At 42.7% G+C, this 20,247-nt stretch overlaps 1 protein-coding gene across 3 annotated transcripts in view; it reads left to right on the top strand.

The window, feature by feature from the left end:
- The window catches only part of LOC146829787 (granzyme B(G,H)-like), a 163,172-nt gene that overhangs the window by 79,725 nt on the left and 63,200 nt on the right, over positions 1 to 20,247 (top strand). For all 3 annotated transcript variants that reach the window (XM_085608501.1, XM_085608503.1, XM_085608502.1), the window contains exon 3: positions 15,641 to 15,776. In XM_085608501.1, the coding sequence (XP_085464627.1) occupies positions 15,641 to 15,776 (136 nt within the window). The remainder of the gene's footprint in view (positions 1 to 15,640; positions 15,777 to 20,247) is intronic.

Raw genomic sequence — 20,247 nt, 5'->3', positions numbered from 1 at the left:
TGTGAGCGGGGAAAGATGACTTTGTTAATTTGGCATGGACGTGTAATATTGGATTAATGTAACTGAAACATTAACTGAAACAATTTCCAAACCTGTACCATGGGACCCTGTGATTTGCTTGCTACGACTAGTTAAAGATGTGCCACCTGCTTCAAGGAAGTTTGCAGTAGTGGCCACAATGTTGGCAAACAGATGAGTGCTCACTACGCCACTGGAGTCAAGCTATCCTGGCTGAAGAGGGGTGAAACCCCGAAACCAGTCCTAGGATGCTTGATTCTGGTCCAGGGAAGACATGGCTTGGCAGTTCGGGCTGGACTGTTCCCATGAGGCACAGGGTCAAGACTGATTTGCACATGGCCATGTCTGAACTGGGATGGCGTGGTGAGCAAAATAACGATGGATTTAACCCAGATCTGTGACTGGGGGTGAATGTTTTGCCAATGTGCAACATTCCGTCCATCATCTAGTGTGCTTTAAACAGATGAGTAGCCCTGCACTGGGATAGTAGTCTCAAACCTACCAAAACAAATTGGATTCAGGATATGGTCTATTGTCAATCTCAGCTAGAACTCTATGTATAAGAATGACCAAGAAAATCTAGACCCAAGGATATATGGGGACCTTTAACGACATATGTTAGTTTACAAAAACCTCTGGGGTGTTTTTTGAGTGAGGAAATGGCGCCTACCTAGTGTACGTTGTTTTTCTGTTCCAAGGTTTAGTGCGTTGCATAGGCGAGGGAAGCTAACCCCCTAAACCCTCAGATATGGAACCAAGGTGAGGTCCACTGCAAACAAATCTCACGTCCTGTGCACACGCTATTTGTTTGGTAAGATCTGCCCTAGTTTAGCCAGTTTCATGAAACAATTATGTTCAACACGTATTCTTATTATTCAAGGACTTTGCAAAATGTTTTTTGTTTCTTTTATTCAATTCGATCGCCCAGCCAACACGTGTTTCGTCGTGGGTGTTTGCCCAAATGACTTCTTCGGGGCTACAAGATAAAATGTATACACATGGGATCAGCCGATCCACCATATAGTCATTGCTGAACAGAAGTGAATAGTGTTCACCCGGTGACTTATCCAATTATCTCGCATGTGAACATATCGGTGACTTTCAAATAAAGGTCATGTGACCTCCGGTTTGCACCGTCTCATAACCTTAAACCCCAGTTGTGTGAACATTTATATTTGTGATCATTAAAAAAGGGAAAACGATTTTTTTATACATAGATTTTAAACTTTCATTATGCATTTTCTTAGGTTATTCTAACATCATATGGTATCATTGCGGGAGGGCAGTCCAATTCTAAAGGGAAAATTCTATTATACAAAATAAAAGGACAACACGTCCTATTATCAAATTCTATTCAAACTAAGTGGTGACATTCATGGATATATTGCTTTAAGGTTTCTTATGCAACTTCAATGCATGAAACCCCTACCTGCTGGGAAGGTGAAAATGTGCTTTTGTTCTGTAATGATAAGAAAAGGGAGAGATGTTCGTGTAAATCTAAAGTTCTCATGATTTGAGATGAGTATTCTTAGGCGAAAGACTAGACAGGGGATGGTGAAATTGCACTCACCTCCCCGCCGGTTTTACTTCCGTCCCGGCTGTAATAAGGGTTTGGCCCCTGGTTCTATGATTTCTTAATTGTCGACAGATGCTTTATTCCTAGAGCAAGTGAAATTAAAGGTTTGAGAGGCATGCCAAAAAAAGCCAAAATATGTCCCCGTCCCCATCTCTGGAACAGTCTCTTACCCAATTATTGAAACTTCTTCAATGTAATGCCGGTGTTTAATCCACCAAACTATTATTTTCGCCAGTATTATGAGGCATAGGATGATCTCAAATTAAATCAAAATTGAGTCAAAATATTTCGATAGAGTGCTAGTTCCCTCAAACGTTTGGTCTCCAAGTTAAGCTAAATCTTACCTCATAGCGAGTACGCTAACGATGTAATCGTCTCCGTGCGAGTGTGGGTGAACCGGCAGTAGAGACTCTGCTCACCCGGATCTTTTTTTTTAAAACTGCCTGTGGACGTTGCGCAATTAACGCTAGACCACGCACCTCACAGTGTATATGAATTAAAATGTATCCCCGGAAGTCTGTATCTCTGACCTCTTGCAGTGCATTTTAATTGTTACATCTAAAGTTATCATTCGAAGAACCTGTTACGGTTTGTTAGTATCGCCGATCTTGCTTGTCACTAATATATGTAACGTAATGCAAAACTGAATGTTTTTACATCATGAGGCATAGCGTTAATATTACGCAATCTGGTATTGTGATCCTTTATTCCATATATCGTAACCCACATTCCAGTTGTATGTGAACCTTATTATTTTTTATCTATTTATAAATCCATAAGTTAAGAACATTCACTATTGTTGTTAGTGAGAATGTCAGATGCGCGATGTTTGATAAATACGAAGTTCCGGTGGTCATGTTGCCTATCGTAACTCCTATATCCACGAATGTCACCACAAAATTGGAAAAGTGCCTGTCATTATGCCTGGCCGTGCTGCCTACATACATGCGTTCACATTTACAGACAATTATGTACACTACAAATTTTGTTGTGCAATTGATACTGTGCCTTATCGTGTAGGTGCGACCATCGTGTCCTCTAAAGTTCTTTTTCTTGTCCTCCGTCCATTTGCAGACCCCACAGGACCCACACGTGGAAGCCTAATGAGTAGTTAGTCAGCCAATTTGACTTATTTCTGCTCTCTGGGAAGCTAGGACTTAGAATGTTTTTTTACATCTTGTTTTTTCTGTAAGTAATCAAAGGTCACACGGGGACAAACTCATCTAATGTCCTGTCTGCCTTAAGGATTCCCCAGTGTTTGTTCATGATATTTGATAGTGCTTTAGACACATCATTGAAATTCGTTATTAATCTAACTGGTTGTGTTGTGTTTTTGGATTTCTTTTTGTCTTTCAGTGTGTCACTCCTTGGTGTGTTCATGATTCTGTGTTCTGCCTTTTTTATGTGTCTGTTCGATGTACCCTCTTTTGATAAATCTATTTTTCATTTCCTTCAAAGCTGATATGAACTCCTCTTCCGCATTACAATTTCTTCCTACTCTTGTAAATTCCCCAAATGGAATTGGTCAGAGCTGATGTGGTGGGTGTGCACTCCCTGCATGTAGGAGTGAATTGCAGGCAGTGGGCTTGTGGTATAGTCTGCTCTGAAGGGTGTTGTTGTTAACATACAACTCAATGTCTAAAAATTCTATTTGTTTCTTGCTATATTTGTGTGTGAACTTGATTCCCATATGATTGGAGCTCAAATGCTGACAGAATTCTAAAAGCTCTGATTCTGTGCCGGACCATAATAAAATACAATCATCAATGTATCTTCCCCAATAGACGATGTCACCATTCCAATTGCTGCATTTTTCTCCCCATATCCATGTTTCTTCTAAATGTCCCATGAAGAGATTTGCAAAGGACGGAGAAAATTTCTAGCTCATGGCCACCCCTTGTTTCTGCCTATACCATGTATTATTAAAAATGAATACATTGTTGTTTACAATTACGTTCATCATTGTCAATATCATTTCAGTATGTTTCCATAGAGATGCAGGTCTTCTTTCTAACAGTTTTCTGATGGCACAATGTGCCAGCTCCGGTTGGATGCTGGTATAGAGTGCCACCACAGTTACCAGAAACATGTGTTCTTCCCAGGTCACATCTGATAAGATGCTCAGGATATGCTTAGTATCCCTGATGTGTGAGGGGAGGTTTTGTACAATTGGTTGCAGGAATACATCTATATACTCTGATAGTCTCTCAGTCGGCCCCCCAATACCTGATACTATAGGTCTCCCTGGGGGGAAAGGGCTGTCCTTATGCACTTTGGGCAAGGTGTATAGACAGGGGTAAGTTGGCCGGTATACCCTAAGATAGAGATATTCTTCCTCATTTAGTAAACTCCCTGTATGCCAGGTTTCCAACAATCTGTTGATTTTAAGAGTTAACGGTCCGATTGGGTTCATATCTAGTTTTTCATAACATGTAATGCCCTCCAATTCAGAGAGAATTTCTTGCTCGTAATCAATTTTGTTCATAATCAATATATTCCCACCTTTATGTATTTCCTTAATTAGTATCTGATCATCCATTGAGAGTTGTTTCATAGCCTCATGTTCGCCACTATGTAAGTTGTCACACTTTTTATGTCTCTTTTTACGTCTTTTGGTGTCCATGGTGTCAAGGTCTTTTAATATCACTGTGTGGAATGTGTCTATAGCGTTTCCACTGGTCAATGTGGGTGTCCACCTAGATTTTGTCTTCAGTATGCTAGGCGCACTGTAATCAGTATCAACATTAAGTTCACTTAGCAGATTTTCCAAATCCAAAGATGTTTGGTCCTCATCAGTAATTGACAGCAAAAGCTGTGTGTCTCTTATGTCATGTATGCTTTGTATATCCGAAATTAAAGACACAAAAAATTTCTCAGTTTCAAACCCCTTATAAATTTAAACAAATCAATTTTTGTTTTGCAAATATCACCCTCCTCCACCGGACTAAAACTAAGTCCTTTTTTCAAAACAGAGTTCATTTCCGTAGTCAATATTTTGGATGACAGATTCATCACCGCCACCTAATTATCTTTTAAAGTCCCTAGACTTTCTCGTCCATTAACCTTAGGTTGTACCCTCTCTTGCCTGACCTTTTGCCTCTCCTATGTTTTTTGTAGTGTCCCCCTGTCGTGGCTGTATTCTGATCCCCTTTTTTATCACCCTCAACTCCTGGGAAAAAGTTGAGTCCCCCTGTCTGCGTTCCCCTGTTGCATTATCTGCTTCACTATCACTTGTAAGTGGGGCATTTAGAGATGTGGAGCTCGAAGAGATCGAGATGGTTTGGGAATTAGCCCTGACCATCACTGTTTTTGACCTGATCATATTTCCTAGCAAATGTAAAGATTTTACCACCTCTATAGTCTATCTCATCTCTGCGTAATTTTCTTGTTTTTCTCTGTTTAATGTCCTCATGATGTTTGTCGAGAACATCCTTTAAAATAACGTAATTTTTGTTTGTTGCCTCCTCAAGACCCAAGTCCGTGATTTCCCTCTCTAAGGTGTCAATCTCAGTTTGAAGCTTCGCCACTTTTCGATCGGCATTGTCGATTAAAATGCCTAAATACTGATAACGAAATGCAATACTTCTTAGGTAATTGATGAAACTTAGACGCTAACAATACTTGAGATAGAATGTGCTAAAGTGAAATGAACTTAATACTGTGTCTGAAACAAACTGATATATTAGGTCATATATATATGGTTTAGAATGTTTCGTATTTTGTTTTGCTTAAATATAGTTTTTGTACTGTTCATATTATATCTTACACTTAAATAATTATGGACCAAAAATCCAAATTACAGTTATATGTTGGAACTGTGAGGATATAAGTATTCGATGAAAATGAGGAAAATAAGTCATAATCTTTTGTGTCTCACAGACGCTTGTATTACAGTACCCATATTGTACATTCCATTTTCAGTGCTGCCTGGCATAATGGCAGGCACTTTTCCAATGTTGTGATGACATTCGTGGATATAGGAGTTACGATATGCAACATGACCACCGGAACTTCGTATTTATCAAACATCGCGCATCTGACATTCTCACTAACAACAATAGTGAATGGTCTTAAATTAAGGATTTATAAATAGATACAAAATAATTAGGTTCACATACCACTGGAATGTGGGTTACGATATATGGAATAAAGGATCGCAATACCAGATCGCGTAATATTAACGCTATGCCTCATAATGTAAAAACATTCAATTTTGCATTATGTTACATACATTAGTGACAAGCAGGATTGTCATGAGCCAAGACCTGAACCACAGAAGCCGAAGATGATCCCTACACCCTACCACCTATCCACCACCCGAAAATTGTAATCTTCTGGGCAGTGTACAAGCGGGGGGGAAAGGGGAAGTGGAAGAAAAAAGAGAGAGACAGCCAGACATTGTGGGTTGATGTCGATCACGCTATTGGGTCAGCCGAGTTGGAACTATCTTGCACGCTGAGCCTGCAGTGGACGATAAAAGCAATAAGCATGCAACGCTATACAATTGAACATTTGATGCTGTCTATGAATATTCGTTATTACCCAAAATAACCCTAGGCTATTGCTTCTCTCTTCCTACTGAGTAGTTGTGGAATGTGTTTGTTCAGCATCTGTAAGAGGAGATAAACAGTGATCTAGGTGTTGTAACCATTTAATTTGTGATTGTTATTTGTTTTTCCCTTCACTATATTTACCCCTAATGCAACTTCTCAGCTTTAAACAATGTCGAAAATAACAGTTCTCTTATATCCTGTAGAAATGGTTTGACTATCGACTTTTTAACTTCTTTGCCGATGAAAATTATCTCCGACCTTTAATCATGAATTATCATATGAGAGGATAGTAAACCTGGTGCCAACAGACACCGCTTACCACCGCTACTACCGGGACTAAATTTCCAGCAACTGGTGACTGATTCCCATGTGAATTCTAGTACTGGTGAGAAGATACTTGTAGTGTCCTTTTGCGCTGCATCTGAGGAGATTAGTGCTCGACATCCCTCATTGCGCATGCGTGTTAAATTTCTGAATGCTTGTCTAAACTCTAAACTAAGATGCAAGACGCGTCTTGTACTACGCTATTCTTTCTATGAAATAAACTGGATGCGTGAAGGAGAAAACACCTTGCTTCCTCACGCTGACAGTTGAAGTGTGCAGTTCTTTTCGAAAACTCGCGCATTAAACACTTGGCCCGTCTCGAGCCTCGGAGGTCTAGACCGATGACTCACTTTTGTCAAATCTCTGGTGGAGTTCGTTTCGGCCATGTTGGAATTCTGTAAAACCTCAATACATTGTTTTAAAAAGAGTTTTGTAACCAACAATTTGTTCTTCCTGTGATAACATCTCTTCACAATTCTTAGACGAGTTTTTATTTTCTTTTTAACCCTTTTTGTATCGAGGCCTGCTTGGCAGATCCTGACAAGGATTGGCAATACTAACAAACCGTAACAGGTTCTTCTAATGATAACTTTAGAAGTAACAACTAAAAGGCACTACAGAAGGTCAGATGTACAGACTTACGGAGAAACATTTTAATTCCTATACACTGTGAGGTGCACGGTCTAGCGTTAATTGCGCAATGTCCACAGGCATTTTTTTTAAATGATCCGGGTGAGAAGACTCTCTACTTACGGTTCACCTGCACACGCACGGAGACGATTACATTGTTAGCGTACTCGCTATGAGGTAAGATTTAGCTCAACTGGGAGACCAAACATTTGAGGGAACTAGCACTCTATCAAAATATTTTGACTCAATTTCGATTTAATTTTAGATCATCCTATGCCTAATAATACTGGCGAAAATAATAGTTTGGAGGATTAAACACCGGCATTACATTGAAGAATTTTCAGAAATTGGGTAAGAGACCATTTCCGAGATGGGGACGGGGGCATATTTTCGCATATTTTTGGCATGCCTCTCAAACCTTTAATTTCACTTGCTCAAGGAATAAAGCATCTGCTGACAATTTAGAAATCGTAGACCCAGGGGCCAAACCCTTATTATAGCCAGGACAGAAGTAAAACCAGCGGGGAGGTGAGTGCAATTTCACCATCCCCTGTCTAGTCTTTCGCCTAAGAATACTCATCTCAAATCATGAGAACTTTAGATTTACACGAACATCTCTCCCTTTTCTTATCATTACAGAACAAAAGCACATTTTCACCTTCCCAGCAGGTAGGGGTTTCATGCCTTGAAGTTGCATAAGAAAATTTAAAGCAGTATATCCATGAATGTCACCACTTAGTTTGAATAGAATTTGATAATAGGACGTTTTGTCCTTTTATTTCGTATAATAGAATTTTCTCTTTAGAATTGGGCTCCCCTCCCGCAATGATACCATACGATGTTAGAATAACCTAAGAAAATGCATAATGAAAGATTAAAATCTATGTATAAAAAAATCGGTTTCCTTTTTTTAATGATCACAAATATAAATGTTCACACAACTGGGGTTTAAGGTTATGAGACGGTGCAAACCGGAGGTCACATGAACTTTATTTGAAAGTCACCAATATGTTCACATGCGAGATAATTTGATAAGTCACCGTGTGAACACTATTCACTTCTGTTTACCAATGACTATATGGTGGATCGGCTGATGCCATGTATATACATTTTATCTTGTAGCCCTGAAGAAGTCGTTTGGGCAATCACCCACGACGAAACACGTGTTGGCTGGGCGATCGAATTGAATAAAAGAAACCAAGATCATTTCACAAAATCCTTGAATAATAAGAATACGTGTTGAATATAATTGTTTATTGTTTCATGAAACTGGCTAAACTAGGGCCAAACTTACCAAACAAATAGCGTGTGCACAGGACGTGAGTTTTACCTTTAACGACATATCTCTTGTCGCACCCACTGGATAACTGACATCCTTAGCAGAGGTCAGTATCTAAACTGTGTACTGTATTCACAGGGAACTAGTTTGTATCACCTCAACGGATTGTGTACTGTGTCAAATGTAATGATTTTATATGCTTCCTCTACATGGAAAAGAAAATGCATATCGGGGGTGTTTCACAGTTTGATGTTTATTTCTCCTTTTATATTCTTGCATTCACTTAATGTGCACATTTAACATGTGTTCAAAACTGAATAAACAAATACATAAATGAAAAAATGAAGCTTTGCCCTCAGCACCTGTCCTAAAGGCACCTGATTTCAGTAAAGAGTATATTGTCAAGATAGATACCTCTGAACATGGGATAGGGTTTATGTTGGGACAGGTATATGAAGAAGGCCACAGTCAACCAGTTGTCTTTTTTCAGCAGTCAACTCCTCCCCAGAGAGTGCCATAAGAGGTAATTCTTTACTGTGCTTTCATCCCTGCTGAAAAAACGCCCCTACCTGTTTGGGACTCCCTTCAGAGTTCAAACTGACCAAGGGTCTCTCAGGTGACTGATGCAGATGGGAGCCCCAAAATGAGACTGATCATGCCAGTTCAGATTGCCTTTAGTGGTTCTTCCACATAGATGATGAGAACTACCAGAGTGTAGGTTAGTTGTTCGTCATCTTTCACCTGGAAGGAGTTGTTATATGTGTCAGCTTTAGGATGGTCTGCTCCCAAACATTTTCCTTCTCCCCTCCTACTTTGCTGAATTTTATTTTGTTGGCCTTAGGACTGTACCGCTGCTAACCAGTGCTAAAGTGCTTGTGCTCACAACCTAAGAAATAGTAACATTGGCTTACATCTTATTGGCATATTTAATTTACTTGTTAGTCACTAGTGAAGTGGCATACTATATACCCAGGGTTGGTGAATTAAATGCTACTGGTAGGCCCGAGGTACTTATTGTACCACCCTCTTAAGTAGACCCTTAAACGTGTCTCAGGCCTACCATTACTGAGTGTGTGTAGTTTTGAACTGCCACTTCGACCTTGCGAAAGAATCCTGTTGCCAGGCCTAAAACTCCCTTTTTATTACATATAAGTCAACCATAAGGTAGGCCCTAAACAGCCAAGAAAAAAGGGTAGAGTGTATTTAAAAGATTGGACATGTCTTTTTATGTTTTACATCTCCTGATAGTAAAAAACTTACAAGTTTGTTTTTCACTACTGGGAGGCCTACCTCTCCAATAGGATATCATTAGGGTTATCTTATCACATTTAATGAGTTATAACTTTTATTTGGGTGCAGGTGGAAATGTCATGTTTGGTGCCTAAAGAATTGTAATTTACAATCTTCTTTTATGGTAAAGTTAGATGTTAAGTCACAATTCTGAAAATGACACTTTTAGAAAATGTGCATTTACTTGTCCAATCCATATGGTGTCTGCAGCCTATTTTCTGGATCACATGAGTAGACCTAGTTGGCAGTTGGCCTTTGTTTATTCCTCCCAGACAGTCACACAATAGAGAGATTGGATGTTGGTGGAATGGGCCATCCTGACAGGATGAGAGGGGCAGAGGGTCTTCGCCCTTTGAAATGGGTGTTAAAGGTGCCCAGATAGCACAAGTCCAAAACATGGGATATAGAACATTTTCAGTTAAAAAATGTCCTAAAAACAGATAGCAGACCAGCACTTACCTGATCTCTGATCTGCCCAAGGTGTAACACTGGTACGCCTCCCGCCACATTCTTATGAGTAGCAGTAAACACTGTTCATCAGCTCCTTGCAGAAGCGGTATCCTGCCTCGTAGATCCCTCGCTGGCCACACTGTGCAGCTTCGTCATTCTGCAGATTCTTGACTTCCATAAAAGATACTAAATCTGGACATAGAAATCTTCCCCATGACTTCATCCAGCGGTTCCCTGAAAACAATGCCTCCTCCTCCCCGGACACCGTGAGCTGCCTTGTCCCACTGAACTTTACCCTCTCAGAATTTTTTTTCCTAATTCTACGTCTAAGTGCATAGGTAACCGGAGACCGGGCCCAATCCACTTCATCTATCTGATCCATGTTCCATCGCAGTCGGCCATAACTTTCGACTTTCCCTGGTCTTGCATGACTTTAAGTCCGCAGTTAGCGCTTTGATCTTGTAGGTGCTATTTTAAACTTTAAAAATTCATAACTCCAGATCTACTAATTGGATTGTTGTTGTTTTGGTGTCAAATAATTTATTAAAATGTACTCAATTTTTCTAATTTAGTGTGGGAGTTTTCTTGGGTTGTGTTTTCACTTTATTACTGTTTAAGCCCTGCATAAATAATGTACACGTTGCCTCTTGGTTAAGCCTGTCTGCTTTTATGCCAAGCTGCCAGAGAGTTAAGTATGGGTTAATTTAGTGACTTTTTGTGATTCACTCTAACAAGGATTATGGTTGTTGCTTGAGTAGGGTTTCACCCCCCCTTAACCAACAACCCAAAGAACAATCATACGGGCCAGGTAAAGAAATACCACTTTTTGCTTGATTACCCCCAAAGTTTTGGACTGATGCTGCTGGTTTGTTGAGTGAATACAGCGTACTGCCAATCAGGCCTAAATGCCAGTGCTCTGACCCTTAAAACACATATGGTTTATTGGCTTGTGCTCAATTGACATACCATAACTTACTTATAAGTTCCTAGTATATGGTATCAGGAGTACCTCGTTAGTGTTAGTAAGTTAAGGTGTCCTTCTTGGACTGCACCACTTATTGTGCCAGCATGAATGTTAGAACACGACTCCCAGCCTACCACTAAAGGCTAACAGAGCAGTTTACGAATAGCTAACTTAACTTTGCCATTTAAATTAATGGCAAAGCCCAAACCACCTCTTCTAATATATATATAAGTTACCCCTCAAGCAGGTCTTTTGAATCCTAAGACAGGGTGCAATGTATTGAGAAGCAAAGCATGTGTTTTCCATCTTCTGACTGTAGAACTTCTCAATTATCATGTTTACTGGTAGCAAGGCCATCGGTGGGTGCAGGGTTACAACTCAGCAGTGCTAACCTCTAAATGGGACTTCTAAAAAGGATACCTCAAGGTATTTAAAGAATCATGACATTAAATCTGACTTAATGGTTAAGTCGAATGTAATGTACCTTTTCCATAAAAGCCAACTTTAGAAAGTTGCCACTCTGTTGCCCAAGTGTTCAGTGGCCATTTACAGTTGCTGGCCACAAGACAGCTTTCAGCCCTCCAGGTGAGCTGTGTGAATGAATCTTAGAAAGGAACAAGAAGGGCCTGCTCTGGGAAGCATTGTGAATCTCTTCCTGGAATGAAAACCAAAGTAGGCAGGAGTCCAACATGTGAGCTTCAAAGACCGAGCCACATTTGAAGACAAGAGAGTGTACACATATTGAAGGGGCTACCCTTTTGTTTTAGTAGGTAAGTTGGCTGCAGGGACAGAGAGGGAAAAACAGTTACCAAACAGTTTTTTACATGGGTGTGTATACCCCAAGTATCCACACATCGTTAGGGTGGGCTACCAAGTTCCACACACCAAAAGATGGGTTTCACCATTGTCGGTAGGACCCTGGGGAACAGGACTCTCTGACTTCCACTGAAACCGATGTCCTGCTGCGCCAGGTGTGGGATGTGGACGGGCCCTTGCAGAGGACGAGAGGAGGAGTCTGGAGGCGTGACGTCAGCCTCAACCTTCCTATCAGAGGAAGACGCTGAGAACAAGAAGGAAGTAGTCGGGATTACAGGCGCACACGCCAAGGAGGTAACGGGAACAAAAAAGGAAGAGAAGAAGACACCTAAGAAGCCCTCTGGAGTTCGTCCGGCTCCTGGTGATCCTGGAGTCCCACCGAAGGTCCCTGAAAGCGGAGATACGCCCGGAGGCCAACGACACCAGGCTTCGCCCCGTCACACGCCAGGAGGAGCGTGGCTGGAGCAGGTACGTCATCTAGAGGGGCTCACAAAGTCACAGGGAGGGAATGGGTAGCTCTGTGGTGTGGACACCGCTCGAGGCTTCTCTTCTGGTTTCCACACGGTGGCAGCGCTCGGTGGTCCCTTACACTCCCCTCCCTGTAATTTGGTCTCATGAATATTGTCCACTGACCCGTGGCTTATTTTTGTGTTTTGTTTCCCCCAACTACCTGGACGACCACGGAACTCCGAGTGGGACTCCCCCAGACCTTCCCTGAACCAGTGAAAGACAGGAGCATCTCCCGCAAACCAAACTTTCCTTGTGTTCCACATTTGTAAAATAAATAGAACCTATAAGAGTTACAGAGTGTCCAAGCGCTTACTTTGGGGAGAAGTGCCCCCCCACTGGGATTCACAACAACCATCTTGGGAGTGGGCAGAATTTGCAACTTGGGATTGCTATTTGCCACACATTACAGGAGTTCTCTTTAAGTGGGAGGGACAAAAGTAGCCCATTGACTAGTGACAGCCGGTTAACCCGAGGGCACCTTCTGGGCATAAATATGGCACCCCTGGTACCCAGACCTTAGATCACATCTGGGTTGGGGAGAGGACAGAAGATGGACTGCCCTGCAGTTCCCTGGACTTGGCAAACAGAAGGTGCACCACTAAGTGGTCTGAACCAGCTGATACTTGGACTAGTAAATAGAGGACTGTGCCTGTGATTCCTGGATTGAAGAAAAGTCATTTTGAGCCCCAAACCAAAGAAGTGACTCCAAGAGTCAGTAGACTGACTTCTTGTTCTCAGCTACATGACTAAAAAGGCTGAAGTAACCCACCTGGGCTACTCAGTTGCTCATTTAATTGCCACAGACCGCCAACATGCATCCTGAAAGATTAAGTCCAAATGCTCAAAAGTTGCACCCGAGTTCACAGATCATGACAACCCGGCTTTGTTTGTTCAAGCCTCCAGATTAGTAGCTAGTTTTCACCAATAATTACTCTATAAACCCTCAGCCAACTCCATCAAGCAGGGGAATGAGTTCTTCAGGAGATACTGTTAAGCTTAACATCAAGAAACCCTCTATGCGTAAAGAAACCAGGCAAAGTTTTACTCCCTGGGCGAATCGTATTTGTTTCCCACTGTCAAGGGTTTCCAGACACTCACCACAGGTTAACATCTGGCAGAACATGAGGCAAGAGCAATTTGCAAATAAACATGGTTCTTGTTGAATGTGGCTAACATCTAGGCTTATGTTTTCAGTTTGTGTGGGTCACTTCTTCTCCATAAACAGCAGTGGCAGTGAACCAATCCACGTTGGTCTGTTCCTGGCAAATATCTAATGTTTGCATCAGCTTTTCACTTGTCAGACCCAGCCCTTGAGCTACACTCACTGTGTTATTTTCTCCCTTTAGGGATCGCTTGGATTCCTTTACAAGGCAATAGCTGCTTATTCTTTTTCCTGGCCAGACTGTGCTTTGTTGCCAGGATCAAGGTTAGTGTAGTGTCTTGTGTATTATAGAGCCTGGAACTCCCATGATCCCTAACCGCTTCCCTAGTCTAGTGATGTAAGTGATTGGGTGTGGTTAATAAAAATTCATGATGCAGTACGTTTCAGTTACCGGTAAAGATATGTATTACCGAAGTCCATGTGTGGCTTAATTCATTTACATCCTACCTGGCAGGGGAGGATGCTGCAGCCAGCTGAGGCCCCTGCAGGTTAGAGCGGTGGGGCCCAGTGGGGGGAGATTTTGACAGACGACGAGTGATAATTTATTTATTTAATTTTCCCTCATAGTCGTTGTAGAATCCCCCAACCCGGCCCCACCGCTCTTACCTGAACGGGCCGCAGCTGGCTACAGCTTGTTTTTTTTCTTAGGCAGTCAGGGCATCCAAGTACGCGGAAGCAGGGGAGTTAGTCCTTCAGTTATTTGCAGAGACCCTGCTATATTTAATAGAAGTGCTGTATGTGTCCTTGAAGAATGATACCCCAAGATTACTGAGTCCTCGTGCTGTAGTAGTGCCCAACTTTGCACCAGTGTTTCCTTTTGTCTCCCATATTCCCGTCTCCACTCTCTGGGCTGACAGGCTCTCAGGGTTATCTCAGAGTTAGGGGAAGATAGGTATTGGCCCAGAATCCAGTGACATTAAAACAGTGTTCCTGATAAATTCCTGATGGACCCAGTCAAGAACTCGGTTGAGTGGGCTAGAGAGACCATTTGCTGGAGTTCTCTTCTGGGAGTGCGAGAGGCAAAAATGACATATCTCTCCCACTATAATAATTTTTGCCACCACTGACAGCCATCCACAGCATGTTCAGAGCACAAAAAACACCGTATGTGCTTCTCATGACCCCATACCAACACATTGGGTTCTCCAACCATCACACGGGGAGCTCTTTGTGACATATCGTGACTTTCTTAGCAGAGCAGTTCAGGATCATATATAAGGACATTCCCATCCGCACACAGAAGGTTTATAGTAGAGCCAAATGCAAAAAACTCTACTTCAGACACAGCATGTGCACACGCAACCTGAGATGCAGTGAACACAGTCGTGTTGTTCAATGCAAGAGCCTGCCGGGTGCAGGTCAGAGTCTATGGCAATAGTCACGCATTGCAGAATGTGCCTTTTGGTGATGTAGCACAGTGCATATGACCACCAGAAGAAGTACCTGATGTAATCTGGTGGACTCAGCTCAGAGAGAGGCCGTGGCACACACAGGATCTCAGGGCATGGTGATCAGGGGTGCCCGGCAGAGCATTCCGGACAACACACAAACATCGGTGGCTTTTAATATTTGGGAGCCAAAGGATGTCTTCATTGGTGCAGTTAGATGATGGTCTTAAGATGTGCGTCCGTAGCACGAGAGCCAAAGCTAATTTGCGACGTGCCCACAATCAGTCACCGCCCTCAGGGTCGAACTTCTCTTCTGTGTACACATTGTATTCCACCCGCATTGCCTAATATGTTTATGTGTATTTATTGTTGTTTGTACTTGAACCTAAGATTGTTGAGCGTCATATACTTAGTGATTGGATTATAGCCTTGCTCTTGATTCTGTACAAAGCTCTGATACCCCCGGGGTCTAGGTAGCGATATATAAATGTACTGTCCTCTGATACCCGATTCTTGAAAGAAATATTATATTTTGGCTCTTAAAGCGAATTTCAAAGCAAAATCCCAGGACAGGGCATGCTCAGAGTGTGGTTCTGAGGGCCTTGTCAGAAGTATATTTACGTAGATCTCTGAACGGTTCTGAAGTCAACCCGCCCATTGGGTGTTTCTTTCCTTTCCAGAAACCTGGAGGTCATCCTGGGAGCGCACAACATTGAAAAGAAGGAGGAGTCGCAGCAAAGAGTCAAGATCCTGAACACATTTCTTCACCCAGAGTACAACCCGAGGACGCTTGCTAATGACATCATGCTACTCCAGGTACCGATGGGCGTTGTTGTATGAAGGCTTCGGCGCATACTGAGCCTGGGTGGGCGGTGCTTAATTAGTGTCGTTGGCCGCAGGTGGTCGGCACTGAGACTCCATCTTGGGGCCCAGAGATACTTCTTCAACATCAGACTGGGACGCAGAACAAGAAACATTATTTTAGCTTTAAGAAAAGAGGGTGTCTCACTGAATGTAGGAGAGTTTGAATATAAAATGAGCCATTTCAAACTGATTCGCTAAAAATGCAAGGAAAAAACAGATCACGTAATCAGATTATGAAAATCGGGCGTCAAGGGGTGAACCAGCTATGTTTTAAATTCTACAGATATAATACAAATTTAAATAACCGACCAATGTACAGGTGCTGTCATTGTGGCCTCACTGAATCAGTCCTCTGTTAAACAAGCATTGGCATAGCCAATAGGTCTTGCCTTTGACACCTTATAAGTGTTTAACCATGCAACAGTTGATGAGGTTGCACCAAGGATATTGTGCTGCATAACTAAATACTTATAAGGTCTCAAAGGCGAGACCTATTGGCTATGCAGAGTTAGCAGTACAACAGTAGCAGCATTAATAGCAGAAGAGCAGTGACAGCAGAGGTAGCAGGATATCAGTGACAGCAGAGGTAGCAGTACAGCAGTGACAGCGGAGGTAGCAGGATAGCAGTGACAGCAGAGGTAGCAGTACAGCGGTGACAGCAGAGGTAGCAGTACAGCAGTGACAGCAGACGTAGCAGGATAGCAGTGACAGCAGAGGTGGCAGGATAGCAGTGACAGCAGAGGTAGCAGGATATCAGTGATGACAGCAGAGTTAGCAGGATAGCAGTGACAGCAGAGGTGGCAGGATATCAGTGACAGCAGAGGTAGCAGTACAGCAGTAACAGCAGAGGTAGCAGGATATGAGTGACAGCAGAGGTAGCAGTACAGCAGTGACAGCAGAGGTGGCAGGATAGCAGTGACAGCAGAGGTAGCAGGATGTCAGTGACAGCAGAGGTAGTAGTACAGCAGTGACAGCAGAGGTAGCAGGATAGCAGTGACAGCAGAGGTAGCAGGATATCAGTGATGACAGCAGAGTTAGCAGGAAAGCAGTGACAGCAGAGGTGGCAGGATAGCAGTGACAGCAGAGGTAGCAGAAGAGCAGTGACAGCAGAGGTAGCAGGATATCAGTGATGACAGCAGAGTTAGCAGTACAGCAGAGACAGCAGAGTTAGGACAGTGGAAATGCAATCGGTCTCGCATTTGTTTGAGTTAAAGATAATGGCATTTTAATTGTTAATGTCTTTTACCTACGGGTTATGAAGTGTATGTATGTTGTGTGTAGTGGTATTGTGTGGTTTGGATTAGTTAGTTGTGGAGTTGTGTGGTGTGAAGTGAATTGTGTAGTAGTGAGTGTGCTGGAATTATGTGCAGTGGTATTGTGGGTTATGGAGTGTAATTATGTGGAATGGTATTTTGTGTTGTGGATTTTTATGTTCACAGCAACAAAGGATGTATTTACATATGAAACATTCACCTACATAACAAACACACATCTGCACAATCCAGCCTGTCCCTAAAATACCACACCACCTATAAAAAAGGGTTTATAAAAATATCACACCCAGCACAGTATAAAATAGATAGAAAACATGCCCGCTTAGAAAATATGGCTCACTAAATGAACATCTCATAATGAATTATACACAGATGGATCACTAAATGAACACCTCATAATGAATTATACATTGATGAACCTACATAAAACAAGACGGCGTAAAACTTTAAAAACTTTGTGCAACCATGTATTGCTGTTTGTCCAGTTAAAGGGAAGATTACAGCGACATCTGCCCTGCAGAATGGAACCATCCACTGCTTCCTCTCCTATGGAAGTAAAGTGCATACAGCAGTCAGACGTGTAAAAGGGGAGGTTGTAGTGCTAACGGCCTCTGCAAGGAAAGCGTCTAAAGCTCCCAGACACGCGTCCCCGAAGGTTGCTCTGCTGTCTGTCCTGTCTAATGGAATCTTGCTCTGCTGTCTGTCCTGTCGAATGGAATCTTGCACTGCTATCTGTCCTGTCGAATGGAATCTTGCTCTGCTTTCTGTCCTGTCTAATGGAATCTTGCTCTGCTGTCTGTCCTGTCTAATGGAATCTTGCTCTGCTGTCTGTCCTGTCGAATGGAATCTTGCCCTGCTGTCTGTCCTGTCTAATGGAATCTTGCTCTGCTGTCTGTCCTGTCTAATAGAATCTTGCTCTGCTATCTGTCCTGTCGAAGGGAATCTTGCTCTGCTGTCTGTCCTGTCTAATGGAATCTTGCTCTGCTATCTGTCCTGTCTAATGGAATCTTGCTCTGCTGTCTGTCCTGTCGAATGGAATCTTGCACTGCTATCTGTCCTGTCGAATGGAATCTTGCTCTGCTTTCTGTCCTGTCTAATGGAATCTTGCTCTGCTGTCTGTCCTGTCTAATGGAATCTTGCTCTGCTGTCTGTCCTGTCGAATGGAATCTTGCCCTGCTGTCTGTCCTGTCTAATGGAATCTTGCTCTGCTGTCTGTCCTGTCTAATAGAATCTAGCTCTGCTATCTGTCCTGTCGAAGGGAATCTTGCTCTGCTGTCTGTCCTGTCTAATGGAATCTTGCTCTGCTATCTGTCCTGTCTAATGGAATCTTGCTCTGCTGTCTGTCCTGTCTAATGGAATCTTGCTCTGCTATCTGTCCTGTCTAATGGAATCTTGCACTGCTGTCTGTCCTGTCTAATGGAATCTTGCTCTGCTGTCTGTCCTGTCTAATGGAATCTTGCTCTGCTGTCTGTCCTGTCTAATGGAATCTTGCTCTGCTTTCTGTCCTGTCGAATGGAATCTTGCTCTGCTATCTGTCCTGTTGAATGGAATCTTGCTCTGCTGTCTGTCCTGTCTAATGGAATCTTGCTCTGCTTTCTGTCCTGTCTAATGGAATCTTGCTCTGCTATCTGTCCTGTCTAATTAATGGAATCTTGCTCTGGTGTCTGTCCTGTCTAATGGAATCTTGCACTGCTGTCTGTCCTGTCAAATGGAATCTTGCTCTGCTTTCTGTCCTGTCTAATGGAATCTTGCTCTGCTATCTGTCCTGTCGAATGGAATCTTGCTCTGCTGTCTGTCCTGTCTAATGGAATCTTGCTCTGCTGTCTGTACTGTCTAATGGAATCTTGCACTGCTATCTGTCCTGTCGAATGAAATCTTGCTCTGCTATCTGTCCTGTCTAATGGAATCTTGCACTGCTGTCTGTCCTGTCTAATGGAATCTTGCTCTGCTGTCTGTCCTGTCTAATGGAATCTTGCTCTGCTGTCTGTCCTGTCTAATGGAATCTTGCACTGCTGTCTGTCCTGTCTAATGGAATCTTGCTCTGCTGTCTGTCCTGTCTAATGGAATCTTGCTCTGCTATCTGTCCTGTCGAATGGAATCTTGCTCTGCTGTCTGTCCTGTCTAATGGAATCTTGCTCTGCGATCTGTCCTGTCTAATGGAATCTTGCTCTGCTGTCTGTCCTGTCTAATGGAATCTTGCTCTGCTGTCTATCCTGTCTAATGGAATCTTGCTCTGCTATCTATCCTGTCGAATGGAATCTTGCTCTGCTGTCTGTACTGTCTAATGGAATCTTGCACTGCTATCTGTCCTGTCGAATGGAATCTTGCTCTGCTGTCTGTCCTGTCTAATGGAATCTTGCTCTTCTATCTATCCTGTCGAATGGAATCTTGCTCTGCTGTCTGTCCTGTCTAATGGAATCTTGCACTGCTGTCTGTCCTGTTTAATGGAATCTTGCTCTGCTGTCTGTCCTGTCTAATGGAATCTTGCTCTGCTATCTGTCCTGTCTAATGGAATCTTGCTCTGCTTTCTGTCCTGTCTAATGGAATCTTGCACTGCTGTCTGTCCTGTCTAATGGAATCCTGCTCTGCTGTCTGTCCTGTCTAATGGAATCTTGCTCTGCTGTCTGTCCTAATGGAATCTTGCTCTGCTGTCTGTCCTGTCTAATGGAATCTTGCTCTGCTATCTGTCCTGTCTAATGGAATCTTGCCCTGCTGTCTGTCCTGTCTAATGGAATCTTGCTCTGCTGTCTGTCCTGTCTAATAGAATCTTGCTCTGCTATCTGTCCTGTCTAATGGAATCTTGCTCTGCTTTCTGTCCTGTCTAATGGAATCTTGCTCTGCTGTCTGTCCTGTCTAATGGAATCTTGCTCTGCTGTCTGTCCTGTCTAATGGAATCTTGCTCTGCTGTCTGTCCTGTCTAATGGAATCTTGCTCTGCTATCTGTCCTGTCGAATGGAATCTTGCTCTGCTGTGTGTCCTGTCGAATGGAATCTTGCTCTGCTGTCTGTCCTGTCTAATGGAATCTTGCTCTGCTTTCTGTCCTGTCGAATGGAATCTTGCTCTGCTATCTGTCCTGTTGAATGGAATCTTGTTCTGCTGTCTGTCCTGTCTAATGGAATCTTGCTCTGCTTTCTGTCCTGTCTAATGGA

This window comes from Triturus cristatus, chromosome 5_2 (assembly GCF_964204655.1).
Source record: "Triturus cristatus chromosome 5_2, aTriCri1.1, whole genome shotgun sequence".
Taxonomy (NCBI): Eukaryota; Metazoa; Chordata; class Amphibia; order Caudata; family Salamandridae; genus Triturus; species Triturus cristatus.
Note: the sequence above shows the minus strand (reverse complement) of the source record. Positions and strands in the feature narration are given on the sequence as shown.